The sequence below is a fragment of the Pezoporus wallicus genome, unplaced genomic scaffold, assembly GCF_028554395.1.
Source record: "Pezoporus wallicus isolate ANWC-B61680 ecotype Strahan unplaced genomic scaffold, APGP_CSIRO_Pwel_v1 contig_5155, whole genome shotgun sequence".
NCBI classification, from domain to species: Eukaryota; Metazoa; Chordata; class Aves; order Psittaciformes; family Psittacidae; genus Pezoporus; species Pezoporus wallicus.
In genome coordinates, this window is record NW_026637877.1 from 73899 (window position 1) to 93722 (window position 19824).

The window sequence follows — 19824 nt, forward strand, 5'->3', positions numbered from 1 at the left end:
AATGACTTCTTTGCCTTGGTCTTCACTGGCAAAGGCCCTGACCACACCACCCAAGTCTTGGAAGGCAGACGCAGGGACTGTGAGAATGAAGACCTTGGGCCCACTGTAGGAAAGGATCGGGTTCGAGACCATCTTAAGAACCTGAATGTGCACAAGTCCATGGGAACTGATGAAACCCATCCATGGGTCCTGAAGGAGCTAGCAAATGAAGTTGCTAAGCCACTGTACATCATATTTGAAAAATCATGGTGGTCAGGTGAAGTTCCCGATAACTGGAAAAAGGGTAATATCACTCCCATTTTCAAGAAGGGGAAAATGGGGGGAATTACAGACCAGTCAGTCTCACCTCCGTGCCTGGCAAAATCTTGGAACAGATTCTCCTGGAAGGCATGCTAAGGTACATAAAAAACAACAAGGTGCTTGGTGACAGCCAGCATAGCTTCACTAAGGGCAAGTCCTGCCTGACCAATTTGGTGGCCTTCTATGATGGGGCTATGGAACTGATGGACAAGGTTAGAGCAGTTGATGTCATCTACCTGGACTTGTGCAAAGCGTCTGACACTGTCCCACATGACATCCTTGTCTCTAAACTGAAGAGACATCAATTTGATGGATGGACCACTTGGTGGATAAAGAACTGGCTGGATGGCTGCACACAAAGAGTTGTGGTCAATGCCTCAATGTCTGGCTGGAGACCAGTAATGAGTGGTGTCCCTCAGGGATCGGTGTTGGGATCAGTCTTGTTCATCTTCGTCGCTGACATGGACAGTGGGATTGAGTGCACCCTCAGCAAGTTTGCCAATGACACCAAGCTGTGTGATTCGGTTGATACCCAGGAGGGAAGAAATGCCATCCAGAGGATGCTGACAGACTTGTGAGGTGGGCTGATGCCAACCTTAAGAAGTTTAACCATGCCAAGTGCAAGGTCCTACACCTGGGCCGGAGCAATCCCAGGCACAGCTACAGGTTGGGCAAAGAAGAGATTCAGAGCAGCCCTGCGGAGAAGGACTTGGGGGTGCTGGTTGATGAGAAAATGAACATGAGCAGGCAGTGTGCGCTTGCAGCCCAGAAAGCCAAACGTATCCTGGGCTGCATCAAAAGGAGCGTGACCAGCAGGTTGAAGGAGTTGATCCTGCCACTCTACTCTGCTCTCGTGAGACCCTACTTGGAGTATTGTTTACAGTTCTTGTGTCCTCAACAACAAAAGGACATGGAACTGTTGGAACAAGTCCAGAGAAGGGCCACAAGGATGATCAGGGGACTGGAGCACCTCCCGTATGAAGACAGTCTGAGAAAGTTGGGACTGTTCAGCCTGGAGAAGAGAAGGCTGCTTGGAGACCTCATAGCAGCCTTCCAGTATCTGAAGGGGGCCTATAGGGATGATGGAATGGACTATTCATTAGGGATTGTAGTGACAGGACAAGGGGTAATGGGTTAAAACTTAAAAAGGGGAAGTTCAGATTTAAGGAAGAAATTCTTTCCTGTTAGGGTGATGAGGCACTGGAATAGGTTGCCCAGGGATGTTGTGAATGCTCCACCCCTGGCGGTGTTCAAGGCCAGACTGGACAGAGCCTTGGGTGGCATGGTTTAGTGTGAGGTGTCCCTGCCCATGGCAGGGGGGTTGGAACTAGATGATCTTAAGGTCCTTTCCAACCCTAACTATTCTATGATTCTATGACTTTCAAACATTGGGATACACATTTACCAAAAGCCACCTGGTTGGTCAACACCAGAGGATCTGCCAACAGGAATGGCCCATCCCAGTCAAAACTTTCACATACTGTAGAGAGATATAAAGTTCCTGTGGTTCACATAAAGAATTTGCTGGGGAATACAGTCTGAGTTATTCCTCCTTCAGGTAAAGGCAAAGTTACCCGTGGGATTGCTTTTGCTAAGGGACCTTGATATACTTGGTGGGTAATGTGGGGTGATGGGGAAGTCCGATGTGTACCTCAAGGGGATTTAGTTTTGGGGGAAAACAGCCAATGAACTCTGTTCTATGCTGTTGCCTACTATATAACACTTTTACAGCCCATCAGGAATTACTTTCACCATTATTCCTCAAATCCAATAAATGTAATTTAACCACAGGAAAGAATACCCTCTTAGAAAATAGCTCCCTTTTACTGTCATACTCCAGCCTCATATACCCTCAATTTCACGTACTGTGTCACTTGCAAATAATGTTATACTGTTTGTAAAGAAGGAGCAAGGAAATCATCCTCAAAGAAGATGGACACAACCCATCTTCTGCCCAACAGCAGCCTGGCTTTATTCACCAGGGAAATTGACTTGACAGCAACAGCTGAGACACTCCACTGTCATCCATAACTCAGGGCTTAGGGCACCAAAACTGTCTTGCGATGCTAACTTGCAAGTACTCTTAATTTAGTGTCTCCAACAGCATATATTAACAGCTTATTCTGTAAAAGAGCTGTAACCTCAAGTGCACATGCATTTTGTATCTGTTATGGCGACCACACCATGGCAGCTAGGACTAAGCAAACTGATAGTAAGAAAAGGATTATCAATTAAGCAAAGACAGTCTACTGGACATGAATATGACATAGTTGTAGACACAAGTATGTGCAAAATCACCCATAAATCTCACAATGAAAGGCCAAGGGAAATGTTGCAAAGCATTGTGCACCCCATCTCCTTTGAAACATGAGCATTCCTACAGCTTTCATTTCAAGGTCAGAAATGTAATATGTGCAAATGATTAAACTATGAAATTTCAAGATGCAGGGCATTTGTATTTTCTTTAGCTTTAAGGCAGAACATGATTCAATTAGAACTTCAGATACCCAAAGAAATGATGTAAATATGGATTGGCACTCAAATTTCAGAATTAAAGCTTTGCTATACCATAAAAAATGGGGAAAAGTGACTATTTCTACTGTGTAGTGGATCCTAAAAAGGGATTGCATGAAGTATGCATATCCATAAAAATAGCATTAAAACACAGAAACTGTAATGAATGCTTATCTTTACTGATTCGTTTTCATGGCAGCCCTGAAGTAGTTGCATACAATCTGGCATAAGGAAGAAATTTCTCTAGGGACATACTGGCAAGAATCCTAGCTGCTTTGTCCTTTCCCCCCTTCCCTTAAGTACTAAGCAGAGATAATCTGTTTAGAGCAGCTAGCATATCCCATTAATACAGGCTTGTCTCTCTAATTGCAAAGGGAAGGAATGCTTGAGATAGAACCATAGATGGAGAACAGCTTCATTTAGTTAGGGATCTAGAGATAAATATAAAATCTTATCAGAAAAAATCAGAGCAGTTTCCAAATCAAAAAAGCATTATTTAACACTCAATCTTTAGTTTGCTCATGGCAAAATGGTAATTAAGTCTCTCTTAATTGATCTATAATGATTCCTTGCCTAAACTCAGCATTTAAAATTAAGTTTTAGATGAGGAGCAAAGTGTTGCTAATAAAGATTTAGGAATGATCCTTCAGGAAAAATATTGTACTATTTCTCTGCATGACATAACCTTGTAAAATGATATTTTAGTTTTTAATTTTAACACAGAAATGTATCACAAATCCAGAAAACATCCAAAATATCAGCAAATGTGAACTCAAAGTAAATCATCAGGCTGTTCCAACAGTTAAAATGCAGCCCACAGTAAGGCAAAGTGCTAGTGAAAAAAAAAACTAAGACTGATAGAACTACTAAGGCAAAAAACATATTCTGCTCAGGAAATACCTTTGAAAACAAGACATTCAGTGTGCATAACAGACAGGACCATGAGGACATCACCCAGAAAAGCTTTATCCCACAAATGAGACTCATGGCAATATCATGAGAGGTTCCTACACTTAAAACCTTTAGATACCAACAAGTGGTTGAGATAAACAGGAGAAGCTTATGCATTAAAATATGGAGACTAACCAGCCAGAAGTACAGAATACCTTTTAAGTTCTCATCTTTATGAAATACAAGAACCAACAGAGATAACAATCAGCATGAGGAAAAATGAGAACAGGTTTGCCAATTTTGTCCACTGCCCTGCCTTGCAAGAGCTCTCTGGCTATACCCTTTTCCCTGTGTGTATTGGGTCTGGCTGGGATGGAGGTAATTTTCCCAATAGCAGCCCTCATAGTACTGTGCTTTGTATTGGTAGCTAGAAAGGTGTTGATAACACACCAGTGTTTTGGCTACTGCTGAGCAGTACTCCCACAGCATCAAGGCTGTTTCTCCAGTATTCCCCCACCTCCCCACCCCCAAAGGCCAGTAGGCTGGGGGTGGGCAAGAGCCTGGGAGGGGACATAGCCAAGACAGCTGACCCAAACTGACCAAAGGGATATTCCATACCATATGACATCTGTTCAGCAATCAAAACTAAGAGAAAAGAAGAGGAGAGGGGGCATTGGTTATTATAATACTTGTCTTCTGGAGCAACCACTATGGGTACTGAAACCCAAGTTCCTGGGAAGTGGCTGGACATTTCTTGCTGATGGGAAGTAGAGAATAAATCTTTTGTTTTCCTTTGCTTCCATGTGCAGCATTTTTCTTTATTAAAGTGTCTTTATCTTCACCTACAAAATCTTTTCCACCTTATCCCCCCCCATTCCTTCCCAGTGAAGGAAATCTACTAGAAATGGTTGTTTTGAAACATGCAAATTATGTAAAGTCTCTTCACCACAAAGGCAAGCAAGAACATATAGATATTGAAAATGGTAGTTCACAAAACAATATCAGATATTATAATCTACATATTGACAACCTGTTTGGCTCCCTCACTCCACCAAGTAGTAGAGACCTATCTTAGATTCTTCTACTTGACTACTTTCATCAGGTTAAGCATATGCAATTTAGTTTAACAGTTTCAGCTTTATTAAGCTGTCACAAGAGCAGCCCTGCTTTGATAACAGTAGATGTTCAAATTATGGCTTGGTTTAGGGTTGACACAAATAATGATTCATTTGATCAGGTTGATTTGCATTTCAGCTTTAAAAATGTGGGCACTTTCTTCATTTAATTTGACACTTAGCTTTTGCTAAGAGGACATTTAAATTGCAATATAAAGCAAATGGGGCTTTTAGTTTAAATGTAGTCTCCATATTTAAATGATCTGTAATTGTGCAGCGTTTGAGTGAGAATGCTATTCTTTCGAAGTGGGCCCTGATGGTGACATGTGACATTTGTATTCAGGTCCTGTATTATCCATGTGGCTAAAGAGAATTTCATTTCACAGCCAGAAGCCTGCAGAAAACACCGATTAATTTGCGGATCCCATTTGCCAATAAAATTCAGCCTCTTCTCAATGTCTGGCATCTGGCAGTGCTCAACATTTAATTCCAAAGCAGAGCCTCACAGCCATCATGATCCCTGGTCTGGGGCACAGAGAAAAATTTTCTTCTTTTATTAAGGATTTTTTTTCATTTTCATAGAGAACAAGAAACTTTTACTTAATTTTTGATGGATGAGTGCTGTAGTAAGATTGTATGGACCATTTTTTCCCCTCTAGACTACAAAGGTTAACTGACCTTTTCTTCAAATCTGAGATCTCAGTTCAACAGGCATCAGCAGATATTTACTGTGCATTTCCATATTCCACCATTTTACCAATGCAATTTAATTAAAAAGACAAACTGAGAGTTTCGGATAGTTAATCGTTCTGATATACTGAAGTCTTCAACCATGGTCACCAAGTTAAACACATTAAGATCAGCATTTGAAATTTACCAACCTAGACACCATTTAAACAGCAACACGAAGAATTCAACCTCCACTCTAAACTCTGGTAAACACATCCATGTATTACTGTGGCAAGTTGGAAGTGTTCACCAGTGCATCGCTAAAGCTCATCTAAATTCTTCTAACGTGAGAAGTATATGAGCTAATCTTATAGCTTTGACCTGTAATCTTAATCTTTCCAAGACTATGTCTTTGGAGCATTTGGCTCAACTTATTATTTGATGTACAATAGGGGAATCTGATGAGCATAATTATATTCTTCCTCCTGATCTAGAGGCTTTAAAACACAACAAAATAGCATTGCACATAACTAGCTAGTTAATTTGAGGCCTTTTAATCAGAATTTCTTATAGAATTAGAACTTTGTATGAGAAAATTGCCAGGCTCATACTTAGATGTGAAATATTTAATTTTTTTTTTTTTTAAATCAGCATCTTCAAGCATACAAACCCAATCTGATTTCTACACAATTTACCATAATCTGTAATCAACACAGTTTATCATAAACTTCAGCAGGAATTCTGATCAGAGCCCAGTGTGTCCTTCCAGTATCCTTGGCCAATGACAGACAGCATCAGTTAAGTTTTAATGAAAGGCTCAAGCAATCCAGTCAAGGAGAAAAGTTGAAGTTATTTAAGTATGCTTAAAAACCTATGCCAAAATGGAACTGAGAAAGTGGCCGAATGCCTAACATTTGGCAGACAGCATACCAGTGCAAGCAAGCCAGCCTTTATTAAGCAGTCTAGACTTACATACTTTACATGTCTTAATCTCCATAAGTACAATGTTGTTAACCTATATCTGTGAAATAATTGAGATCATAGACAAAACTTTTTTTAAGACATATGCCACTCCTGATTACACTTGAACAGATAACATGAAAAGTATGCAAATGCATGTCCCACTCCCTTTACTGATAATTTAGGTCTCTGACATCCTAGAAGATGACAAGATAAGAAACCAACATTATTTTAGAACCTAATGATACCATCGCCCCCTTAAACCGAGTGTCTGAGTTCTCTGCCACTACTGACACAGATCAAGGGTTGCCAGGGACATCCTGCTCTTCCTTCTGTAGTTTGCCATTGTAACTCTGGTCTCCCTTAAAACCTCCTTCAACTTTTGCATATTCACATGCATGTTTCACCTGAAAAAGAGATGTGTTTAACTAGAGTGAATATCAAGGTGAAATCCTATCAAAAATATGGCAGCAGCTTCTAATTTTCACACAACGTAGGAGTCAAGGTGGAGAGAATCATCCAATTAACAGATTTTTTCAGGGAACTTGCTAAGCACCAGTGGAAGGAATCCTGGTGTGGGGAATAAGTGGACAGGTTAGCAACATAAACATAAGCTGGAGGTGGAAGAACTAAGTTCTATCCTTAGCCTATTGCAAACCTGAAGTGATTGAAATGTATTTGCAATTGAATCTGTGGTACATAATCAACATATTTTGATACTGTTAGAGGAGGCATAGCAGTTCAGGACTGAAACAACGGGGTCTGCCTCAGACTGCAAATACAGCAGTTGAGGTAGTGGTGAGGCTGGAAGGTTGCACTGCAGCTTTCTGGGACTGGCAGCTACAATTCTGATTAAATAGAGGTAAACTAATCAATTTGATTAATCTAAAATATTGCTTATTTGATGCCGCAGACAGAGAGATTCCATCTTCAGATAGGTGGTGTCAAGATGATGTTAATATTAGACTGATGAAACAAGAAGAGGAGCTGCTAAGAAAATTTTAACAAAATCTCTTATGTTTACTGGCAGCATGTGGTAAGACTGCTACAGGTAACAGATCTAGAACATATTTCTACTTCTCCCACCACCTACCAGCTCAACCCACATAAGCAATGAAGCATGAGACCCTCCATTTTTCAGTACGGTAGGATAAAATTTTGCTGTATACATGTCAAGCTTGTCAAAAAGCATTATTCTCCAGTGAGATAAGGCATCATAAAAGTTACATACTAGGAGTATGTATTACATATGTAGTATGTAGTATTACATACTAAGAATAGGTACTTGAAGGTACCTATATCTACACTGACAGAACTGCCTGCTCTGACATTAAGGCTATCCACCACAGAAGTACATAATACCAACTATAGACAGACAGTGCTTTATTAGCCTAATGCTTCATTTAGAATGAACATAATTTATGCTAACCGGGTCATATCTATTCAAGCCTACCAGACAACATGCAATCAATCATGGCCATATTTAACCTTTAACAGTAGAAAACTTAAATTTTGCTTTTGACTTTTCCTCTCTAAACGAAGCACGCTATTCTTGCTTGGATTTAATGTCACTTAGCTTGGTTTTGGATCTTTAAAGTGTACCAAGAGCATTACTTGTTTTGGCTTTGTTCTCTGTGGTGTTTACATATTGTCCCAAGGGGTGTCATCAGTAAGTTTTGTGTTATTGTTTTGTTTGGTCTTGGTTGGGGTTTTTTTGGAGGGTGGTGGTGGGGTTGGGAAGTTTTGCCAGAATATGTCTCAAGACTTTCCTGTAAGTCTAGACTTGAAGTGTCTTTCCAGATTGAGTGAGAGCACAGGTAACTACTCCAAGTTCTATGAATCACAAAGCAATTCCATTTTGCTGTGTCTTCAACTTGCTTTGAGAAAGCCTCCAAGACAGCATCCAAAACCTTACTATAGATAAAATATATGCATTAATTCCTTTACTCATACACTCAGTGAATTATTTTTTAGAGAAACAAATTAGAATTACCATTGTATTTTAAATATTTCAGGTTTTCTTTTATCACTTTTATCTTCTATATGCTTACATACCTACTGGTTAGTAATTTGTTCCAATACCTTACATCTAGGAAAGCATGCTGGTGGTTACTTAATATTATTCTTTCCACTCACCTACCTACCTTAAAATTATTGGCGATATTTACTTTCAAGTTGTTTTAAATTTCCTCTCCCAACCACAAATTCCTACAGATTTTGAGAACTTATGAAGCAGCAGTTCAAAACTGTGTCAGCAAGTTTCTCAAACACTTTAGAGTGTCTTCAGACTTTACCAGTTTAAATATTCCTTTCCCATTTCAGCCTGTGTTCCTCTCTCCATTGTACAAGTCATATATCTAGTCACAACTGACCTTTCTTGTAGAGCAGTGTTAATTGTTATAGCCCTCTCTTAATTGATCTCCTTTCCTGCTCAGTAACGGACTTCTGCTTTCCTTTGTTGCTATCTATCTCCTCACACTCCTAATGATTTTTCTCTTTTTGCCGTCTATTTTTCTCTAGTTGTGAACTGATTTCTTACTTAATCTTTTCAGTTTGCGCTAATGGCAAATGGCTTATACTTACCCCCAGTTGTATAGCTACATTTCCACTTTTTGCTTTATCCTTTTTAGATCCTCAGGTACTTACAACCTGTTGCAATCACACTTGTTTCATACCATGCTTCTGCTCCTGCTGTCTCATGTAGTAGATCACAAATTCAATTTCACCCAACCTTAACTGAAGAAGCAAAACTGCAGAAAACTCTATCTTGCTTTACCTAGTACCACAATAAAGTTTCCTTCCATCCCAAATATGTAACTATTTATTCATTATACAAATGAACACCTAAATGATTTTAAAGTGTATACATTTACCCAGTTCATCCCAAAGCTGCCTATACTTGTCAGTCATTGCATTTCCTTGTTGTCTCCAATGTGACAGACGAGGGTCAGCCATGAATTGTTCTGTTATCAACATCAACATGCGAGCTCCATTTGAATCTCTCATCTTTAGCATCTCTCGCACCTAGGAAATCAGTCTTTTAATACAAACTTGAAAAAGACAAAGCAAACCACAGTATAGACAATATTCTGCAGTGTTAAACATTTCACCTCTGTTAAATAAGAAATATAATTTATATATCTGATGTGAAAAAAAAATTAAGTAGAAAAATATAGTCAGGCTTCCCAATTGTAACAATTTTGAGTTTCAGGATCCCATTGCAATTCTGCAACACTCTTCTTCCACAAGTAATCCACAACTGTATTAAGCAAGCTGCTGCAAGACCATTTCTACAGGTTTCTCCAACATTTTGCGGGTAGAAAGAAAGAGAACATAAAAGCTGCAGCCAGAGGAAACGCTACTTCATATCCTTAAACTGATCTCAAGACACACCAGATTGTGTAACACTGCTTTATTAACTTTCCATCACATTCCCAAAGGCTTTGTCTTGTTTTAGAACAACGGGACTCTGAGTAAGATGTGACTGGCTAGGGGAGGGGGGATAGAGAAAAGATGGAAGGTTTAGAGTACTTGATATACCTTTGAAAAAAGCAAATTGAGCTGCTTCCCTGATCCTTGGTATCCACCATGGGAGAGGAAGAGTTTAACCTGTTCTTGGACCTGTTCCTCATCCAAATGCCAGCAGTTTTCATCATCTATGCTTGCACCTGCTGTTGGGTCAGGAGCACCTGCAAATAGGAAGAAGAAAAATCATTGTTCTATATAAAGAAGAGAGACTTGTGGGTCCAGGGAAAAGGAGTACTGTAGAGGTTTTTGGATTTGTGCATTGTCCCATTTTGGATGTGTTAAATTTAATCTAAAGGTTCCTTAAAATAGACCTAAATTTCTCCTCAGTAGTCTTAAACACTTAGAAATGACAGTTTATAAGAAGGTATTTAAATAAATATTTCATAATAAAATATTAAACCCAAGTTTTTTCCTCCCATCTAAGCAGCTATTCTAGAATGCTTTTACAAAGAAAATTAAACTTTAAATAGTACTTCAATAAATTCAGTGTTAAAAGCACTTTCCCCAAAACACCTGTTTAATTTTTGTACCTTCAGCAATCTTGCACCAGTTTTAGTGACAGCTAGTGAGCACTGCTATTGATCATAAAATGATAGGGTCATAGCTTAAACCCAGCTGACAACTCAGAACCACACTGCTGCTTGCTCACTGCCCCACATCTTTGTGTGTGTGTCCCCCGCCCAGCTCTCAGAGGAAGGGGAAGAGAGCTAAAAGAATGTAAATCCCACACGTTGAGGTAAGAACAGTCCAGTAACTAAGGTATAATACAAAACTACTACTACCACCACCAATAATAATAATGATAAGGGGAGTAACAAGGGGAGAGAATACAATCGGTCACAAACCACTGACAGATAACCAGCCTGACTCAAGCAGTGATCTGGGCCTTCCAGGTAACTCCCCCAAGTTTATACACTGGGCATAATGTGCTGTGGTACTGAATACCCCTTTGACCAGTTTGGGTCAGGTGTCCTGGGAAGGGCTAGTTGGAAATGTGACGCTCCAGGGCAGCCTTGGATGCAGCGATCACGAGACGGTTGAATTTGAGATCCTCAGGACAGTGAGAAGAGCGTGCAGCAAGCTCACTGCCCTGGACTTCAAAAGAGAAGACTTTGGCCTCTTCAGGAACCTGCTTAGTAAGGTTCCATAGGATATAGCCCTAGAGGGCAGGGGGGACAAGACTGTTGGTTGATATTCAAGGATCACCTGCTGCAAGCTCAGGAGTGCAGCAGGAGGGCCAGGAGACCTCCTTGAATGGATAAACAGTTTCTGAGGAAACTTCGAGGGAAAAAAGAGGGTTATAAAAAGTGGAAGCAAGGACAGGTGGCCTGGGAAGAGTACAGGGATGTTGTCTGGGAAGCTAGGGACCAGGCTAGGAAAGCTAAAGCCCAGTTAGAATTAAACATGGCTAGGGATGTGAAAGTTAACAGGAAGGGATGCCACAGGTACATAGCAAATAAAAAACAGACTAGGGAGAAAGTAGGCCCCCTCAGGAAGCTCTCAGGAGAACTAGATACACAGGATTTGGAGAAGGCTGAGGTTCTGGATGACTTCTTTGCCTCGGTCTTCACTGGCAAAGGCTCTGACCACACCACCCAAGTCTTGGAAGGCAGACACAGGGACTGTGAGAATGAAGACATTGGGGCCACTGTAGGAGAGGATCTAGTTCAAGACCATCTTAAAAATCTGAATGTGCACAAGTCCATGGGTCCTTATGAGATCCATCCATGGGTCCTGAAGGAGCTGGCGAACGAATTTGCTAAGCCGCTGGCTATCATATTTGAGAAATCATGGCAGTCAGGTGAAGTTCCCGATGACTGGAAAAAGGGAAATATAACCCCCATTTTCAAGAAGGGAAAAATAGATGACCCAGGCAACTACAGACCAGTCAGTCTCACCTCCGTGCCTGGCAAAATCTTGGAACAGATTCTCCTGGAAGGCATGCTAAGGCAAATGAAAATGAACAAGGGGGTTGGTGACAGCCAGCATGGCTTCACTAAGGGGAAGTCCTGCCTGACCAATTTGGTGGCCTTCTATGAAGGGGCTACAGAACTGATGGACAGGGGTAGGACAGGGGTAGAACAGTTGATGTCATCTACCTGGACTTGTGCAAAGCGTCTGACACTGTCCCATCACATCCTTGTCTCTAAATTGAAGAGACATCAATTTGATTGATGGACCACTTGGTGGATAAAGAACTGGCTGGATGGCTGCACACAAAAAGTTGTGGTCAATGGCTCAATGTCCAGCTGGAGGCCAGTAATGAGTGGCGTCCCTCAGGGATCCGTGTTGGGACCAGTCTTGTCCATCTTCATTGCTGACATGGACAGTGGGATTGAGTGCACCCTCAGCAAGTTTGCCAATGACACCAAGCTGCATGGTTCGGTGGATACCCAGGAGGGAAGAAATGCCATCCAGAGGATGCTGACAGACTTGTGAGGTGGGCTGATGCCAACCTTAAGAAGTTTAACCATGCCAAGTGCAAGGTCCTACACCTGGGCTGGAGCAATCCCAGGCACAGCTACAGGTTGGGCAAAGAAGAGATTCAGAGCAGCCCTGCAGAGAAGGACTTGGGGGTGCTGGTTGATGAGAAAATGAACATGAGCAGGCAGTGTGCGCTTGCAGCCCAGAAAGACAACCATATCCTGGGCTGCATCAAAAGGAGCATGACCAGCAGGTCGAAGGAGGTGATCCTGACCATTTACTCTGCTCTTGTGAGACCTCACCTGGAATATTGTGTGCAGTTCTGGTGTCCTCAACATAAAAAGGACATGGAACTGTTGGAACAAGTCCAGAGAAGGGCCACGAGGATGATCAGGGGACTGGAACACCTCCCGTATGAAGACAGGCTGAGGAAGTTGGAGCTGTACAGCCTGGAGAAGAGAAGGCTGCTTGGAGACCTCATAGCAGCCTTCCAGTATGTGAAGGGGGCCTATAGGGATGGTGGGGAGGGACTCCTCGTTAGGGACTGTAGTGATAGGAGAAGGGCTAACGGGTTAAAACTTAAACAGGGGAAGTTTAGATTGGATATAAGGAGGAAATTCTTTCCTGTTAGGGTGGTGAGGCACCAGAATAGGTTGCCCAGGGAGGTTGTGAATGTTCCATCCCTGGCAGTGTTCAAGGCCAGGTTGGACGAGGCCTTGGGTGATATGGCTTAGTGTGAGGTGTTCCTGTCCATGGCAGGGGGGTTGGAACTTGATGATCTTAAGGTCCTTTACAACCCTAACTATTCTATGATTCTATGCTTACAGCACTGCAGCAGCTACTAAGAAGGAGAGAAAAGACTGCTATAGCACCCAGGACAAGAATGTTGGACTGTTGCCTACCACCGAAGTCATCTGGTTACTGCTGAACTTGTCTGGTTTCATCAAAGTTCATTCTTTGTAGGGGTGAAGAATGGAGGGAAGTCAGGAAGAGTTGATGGTGAACTGAGGACAGTTCTGCTGTGGCTGCCCGCTTTCCCATAACTTTATTGGCTGCTAACAGGACATAAATTCTTTTCAGAGTGCAGAGTGGTGGAGATGGGCACCTAGCTAATGGGCTATAAAAGTGTTATCTAGTAGGCAACAGCACATAATTGAGTTCATTGGCTGTTTTCCCCTAAAACCAAATCCCCTTGAGGTACACATAGGACTTCCTCATCTTCCCTCATTACACATCAAGTATGCCCGGGACCTTGAGCAAAAGCAATCCCACAAGTGGTTTTGGCTTTACCTGAAGCAGGAATAACCCAGACTCTCTTTCCCAGCAAATTGGGTTGTGCACCACAGGAACTTTGTCCCCCTCTACAATATATAAAAGTTCTGACTGGGATGGGCCAGCCCTGTTGGCAGATCCTCTGGTGTTGACCAACCAGGTGGCCTTTGGTAAGTGTGTATCCCAATGCTTGAAAGTCCCACCACCCATTGCTCTCAGTGTAGTTTTTAACAGCCCATTGTACCGTTTGATTATCCCAGCGGCTGGTGCATGGTAGAGGATGTGATATACCCGCTTGATGCAATGATCTTTGGTCCAAGTGTCTATAAGATTGTTCTGGAAATGAGTCCCATTGTCTAATTCAGTTCTCCCTGGGGTGCCGTGTCAACACAAAACCTGTTTCTCAAGGCCCAGGACAGTTTTCTGGCACAGTGTATGCTTCCAGAGATCTGATGGTTGCTTCTACTATGGTAAGCCCATAGCGCTTGCCTTGGCGGGTTGGTGGGAGTGTGATATAGACAATCTGCCAGGTGTCCCCATATTTATACTTCAGCCATGCTCCTCCATACCAGAGAGCCTTTAACTGCTTGGATTGCTTAACTGCAGCATGTGTCACATTTGTGAAAAACACGGTGTCCTGGGTTCAGCAATAGCAGTCATTTTTCTCCTTCTTAGTAGGTGGTGCAGTGCTCTGTTGACTTTCTGGCTGGGAACAGTGCTGATAGAACCAATGTCTTTAGTTGTTACTCAGTAATGTTTACTACAACCAAGGACTTTGTGAGTCTCATGCTCTGCCAGGGAGGAGTGGAAGCTTGGAGGAAGCAAAGACAGGACACCTGACCTAAACTAGCCAAAGAGGTATTCCATACCACAGCACATTATGCCTGGTATATAAACAGGGGGCAGTAACCCAGAAGGTCTAGATGGCTGCTTGGGTCAGTCTGGGTATTGGTCGGCAGGTGGTGAGCGGTTGTATTCACTTCCCTTGTTATTTCCCTTATCATTATTATTAGCATTGGTAGTAGCAGTAGGGGTTTGTGTTATACCTTAGTTACTGGACTGTTCTTATCTCATCCCGTGGGAGTTACATTCTTTCAATTCCTCTCCCCATCCTTCTGGGAGTGGTGGGAGGAAGGAAGGGGGGGGGGCAAACCAGTGGCTGCATGGTTCTGGGTTTCCAGCTGGGCTTAAATCAGGAGACATGGGCATTAGTCCACCCCTACATCATCAGCCCATCTGTATGTTTCATCTCTGCCTTGATGGCCTGATGTGTCAAGGGCCCACAAGGCTAAAAGAAATTAACTCTTATGTTGCCGATCAAAATCCATCTGAGCCACTTCAATCTTTGCAGCTTTATCTCCTTGCTGGTTGTTCTGGTGTTCCTCAGTGGCCCGACTCTTGCGTACATGAGCATCTACACGGCGCACCCTTACCACCAGGTTCTGCAACTGGGCAGTGATATCTTCCCACAGTGAAGCAGCCCAGATGGGTTTACCTCTGCGTTGCCAGTTGCTTTGCTTCCATTGCTGCAACCCACCCCCACAGGGCATTTGCCACAATCCATGCGTATAAAGTACTGGCCACTTTTCTCGTTCAGCAATGTCCAAGGCTAGCTGGATGGCTTTGACCTCTGCAAATTGACTCTACTTACCTTCTCCTTCAGAAATTTCTGCAACTTGTTGTAGAATTCATACAACTGCCTTCCATCTCCGACACTTTCTCACAGTACAGTAGGATCCATCAGTAAACAAGGCATATTGCTTTTCCCTTTCTGACAGTTTATTATATGGTGGGCCCTCTTCAGAACTCATCCCCTGCTCCTCTGGTGACATTCTAAAATCTTTACCCTCTGGCCAGTCCATGATGACTTCCAGAATTCCTGGACAACTGGGATTTCCTATTTCAGCTCGTTGTGTAATTAGTCCAGCCCACTTACTCCATGGAGCATAGGTTTCATAATGTGCATAGGAGACCCTGCCTTTGAACATCCAGCCCAGCATGGGCAACCGGGGTGCCAGGAGGAGCTGTGCTTCAGTGCGCATCACTTCTGAAGCAGCTCAAAACCCTTCATAGGCTGCCAGCATCTCCTTTTCAGTTGGGGTATAGCTGGCCTCAGATCCTTTGTATCCCCGACTCCAAACGGCGAGGGGTCAACCTCAAGGCTCCCCTGGAGCTTTCTACCAGAGGCCCCAGGAAGGACCATTCTCCCCCACTGTGGTGCAGAGCACATTTTTCACATGTGGCTCGGTGCGGACTGGTCCAAGGGGTACTGCATGAACTATCTCTCATTTAATTTGTTCAAAGGCTTGTTGTTGCTCAGGGCCCCATGTGAAATCATTCTTCTTCTGGGTCATGTGACAGAGGGCTTACAATCAGAGTAATTTGGGATGTGCATTCCCCAGAACCCCACAACACCTAAGAAGGCTTGTGTTTCTTTCTTATTAGTTGGTGGAGACATTGCTGTTATCTTCTTGATCACTTCTGTGGGGACCTGGAAGCGTCCATCTTGGCATTTTATTCCCCAAAATCAAATCTCCTGTGCGGGTCCCTTGACCTTACTCCGTTTTATGGCAAAACTGGCTTTTAGCAGGATTTGGATTATTTTCCTCCCTTTCTTAAAAACCTCTTCCACTGTATTGCCTCACACGATTATGTCATCAATCTATTATAGGTGTTCTGGAGCTTGCCCCTATTCCGGTGTAGTGTGGATCAGTCCATGGCAGATGGTAGGTCTGTGTTTCCACCCCTGGGGCAGTCGGTTCCAAGTGAACTGGACACTCCTCCAAGTAAAAGCAAACTGTGGCCTGTACTCTGATGCCAAAAAAATTGAAAAAAAATGCATTCGCAATATCAATCGTGGCATACCACTTGGATGACTTTGACTCCAGTTCATATTGAAGTTTTAGCATGTCTGGTACGGCAGCACTCAGTGGTGGTGTAACTTCATTCAGGCCATGATAGTCTACCGTTAGTCGACACTCTCCGTTAGTCTTTCACACTGGCCATATGGGGCTATTAAAGGGTGAGTGGGTCCTACTAATCACCCCCTGACTCTCCAGTCTATGGATCAGCTTATGGATGGGAATCTGTGAGTCTCAGCTGGTGTGATAATGCCACCAGTGCACTGTTGTGGTCGCAATTGGCACTTGTTCTTTGACCTTCAGCAACCCCACAACAGAAGGATCCTCTGAGAGACCAGGCAAGGTGGACAGCTGCTCAATTTCCTCAGTCTCCAAAGCAGCAATACTAAAAGCCCATTGGTACCCTTTTGGGTCTTTGAAGTACTCTCTCCTGAGGCAGTCTATGCCAACGATGCATGGAGACTTTGGACCAGTCACAATGGGGTGCTTTTGCCATTTCCCCCCAGTCAGGCTGATTTCAGCCTCCAGTGCAGTCAACTCTTGGGATCCTCCTGTTACTCCAGAAATACAAATGGGTTCCACCCCTTGACAGCTTGATGTCATCAGGGTACACTGTGCACTGGTATCTACTAGAGCCTTATACTTCTGTGGGACTGATGTGCCAGGCCATTTGATCCACACAGTCCAGTAAATCCGATTGTCCCCTACCTCCACCTGGCTGGAGGCAGGGCCCCTCTTACAGTCATCGCAACATTGGTCGCTTACATCTTGTTGACAGGGATTAGTCTTCTTTATCAAAGCAGCTGGAGCAAAATCAGCTCTTCCACTTCATCTGGGAACCTGCTCACCAGAGACTGAAGCCGCAGCTTTCATGGGATGATCATCCTTGATCTTTGTTCTCGTCTTCAATTCACGCACCCGTTCCTCCAAAACTGAGGTAGGTTTTCCATCCCACTTCGTTACGTCTTCTCCGTGATCCCGCAGGTAAAACCATAGGGTGGCCCGTGGTGTATACCTTCTGTATCTTCTCTCTCGAGCTGTAGGACACCTTTTGTTAATAGCTGAGATATGTGTTGGTACATGTGAGGAGCTGGATAGATCAGATAGATCGCCTCTCGATTATTTGAGGTCTTGGGACAGTTTTCCCACAGCTGAGATGATGGAAGGGGTGAGATTGTCTTCGAACTCTCAGAGTTTATGAATCATTTCTCCACTGGTAGTGGTACTATTTCATTCCAGGTTACTGTTGCCAATGAATGAGCATATGATGACGATGCATTCCGTGTAAGTTTTCGCCATATTGGTCGTGTTCATTCGACTTCAACTGGATCTATGGGTATATCCCCGTAATTCCGCTTGATGTGATAGATCATCTCTACAATGGCCGATTCCCTCAGAGACTGGATGCCTTTGTCTAAAGTAGTCCACTTGGCCAAACGACTCATAACATCGTCCTTTTATGGAAACCTTTCTTTCACAGCTGCCAAAAGCCGCCTCCAAAGACCGAGGGACTTTTTCTCTCTTGCAATTGCTTTGTCAATTCCCCCTTCTCTAGCAAGTGATCCCAGCTGCTTGGCTTCTGTACCTTCTAGTTCATGACTGTCAGCCCCATTGTCCCAGCATCGGAGCAACCAGGTGATGATGTGCTCCCCTGATTGACGGGTGAAATCTTTTTGCATGTTCCGTAGCTCTGTTGAGGTCCGAGGTCAAGAAGTCACCCCTTCTTCTTCTTCTTGGTCATGTGATGATGACTCCTGATCAGATGCTGTCCCAGGTGGTTAGTACATTGTTTCTTCATCTTGCTTCACCCTTCTTGCCTCTTTTTTGCTTTTCCTCTTGCGTACAGGGGCAACAGATATTGGCATGAATTGGTCCTCTGGTTTAGCTGCAGTGATTATCACTGTGGCTTGAGCAGCGACTGTACTTGTTGCTAGGGGTGGTGTAGCTGCTGTGCTTGGAGCTGGACCAGCTGCGCTGTCTGTTGCAGTTGAAGTTTGAGTAGCTGCTGTACTTGTCGCTGGAGTAGTTCCGCTGTCTTTTGCAGCCAAAGCTTGAGTAGCGCCTGTACTTGTCGCTGGGGGTGGTGTAGCTGCTGTGCTTGGAGCTGGAGTAGCTGCACTGTCTGCTGCTTTGCCCTCAGATCCAGGGACATTTTTTTCCTTCTGAAGGTGCTGGATAGTGTTGAAGGCCCTGTAAGCATAGGCCAAGTCCTATGATTTGTCCATCTCTAGTATGACCTACTTTACTAATTTTTCTGTGTTTTGCACATGTTCGGGGTGAAATTCCAAAGCGCTGGAGGGGCCCACTGGCCTAGATACTTGCCCGTACTATCCCACGCACCCTGCCACTCATGGCTGTCCAGCCTCGGGGAAAATTTCTTGGTCCTCCTATATCATCGTCTAACCCCAGACAAAGCCCACACCCAACTCTGCTTAACCCTTGAGATCAGACGAAATGGTCATGGGTAAAACACACTCTGTATGCATGCCAATATGGTGATCCCCATCACAATCGGCAAACAGGTCTCAAGGGTATTTAAAGGTGATTCAAAACCTTCAAAACACTCAAAGGATGATGTAAAAGATCGGGGGGGGGGGGGAGGGAGTGTAAAAGAATGTCTCCTTCACAGGTTGACTACCCGAGAAGGAGAAAAAAGACGTGTAATTCCTAAGCGCCTCTATTATATACCTCCCCAAGTATAAAGGTGGTGACCACTCTGGGAACATAAGCCAGATCAGTTTCATGATCAATGATTCTATTGTATTTCAAGTCATTACCATAAAGTACAATGAGACAAGAACCTTAGCCCAAGCCCCCCACCTGATAAACACTAACGCAGCTAATACCGGCTGTAAGTAAGGTACGACATGCTTAAATTCTGAGATCAAGAGCAACAACTTCGAGAGCCAATAAACTAGCATTGTGATGAGTGACTATTAATCCAAAACAATTAATGCTTATCACAGATACGATTAGACACGCTCTGGTCAGATCTGCTGTTATCTCAACCCTTTGTGCCCCATGTTGGGCACTAAAACAAACTGTCGTGGTTTAAACCCTGTCGGCAAGTCAGCCACGCAGTCCACTTCCTCACTCCCCCCACTTCTCCTCCTCCCCCCTGCTCCCAGAGGGATGGGGAGGAGAATGGAAAGAATGTAACTCCCACGAGTTGAGATAAGAGCAGTCCAGTAACTAAGGTATAACACAAACCACTACTGCTACCACCAATAATAATAATGATAAGGGAAATAGCAAGGGAAGAGAATACAATACCACCCGTCACTACCAAG

General features: G+C 43.4%; 1 protein-coding gene across 4 annotated transcripts in view; it reads right to left on the bottom strand.

Moving 5' to 3' along the window:
• The window catches only part of LOC130598551 (zinc finger SWIM domain-containing protein 6), a 179280-nt gene that overhangs the window by 49063 nt on the left and 110393 nt on the right, over positions 1-19824 (bottom strand). For all 4 annotated transcript variants that reach the window (XM_057408065.1, XM_057408064.1, XM_057408066.1 and 1 more), the window contains 2 exons: positions 9990-10138; positions 9323-9473 (listed from right to left, as the gene is read on the bottom strand). In XM_057408065.1, coding sequence (XP_057264048.1) covers positions 9323-9473; positions 9990-10138 — 300 coding nt within the window. The remainder of the gene's footprint in view (positions 1-9322; positions 9474-9989; positions 10139-19824) is intronic.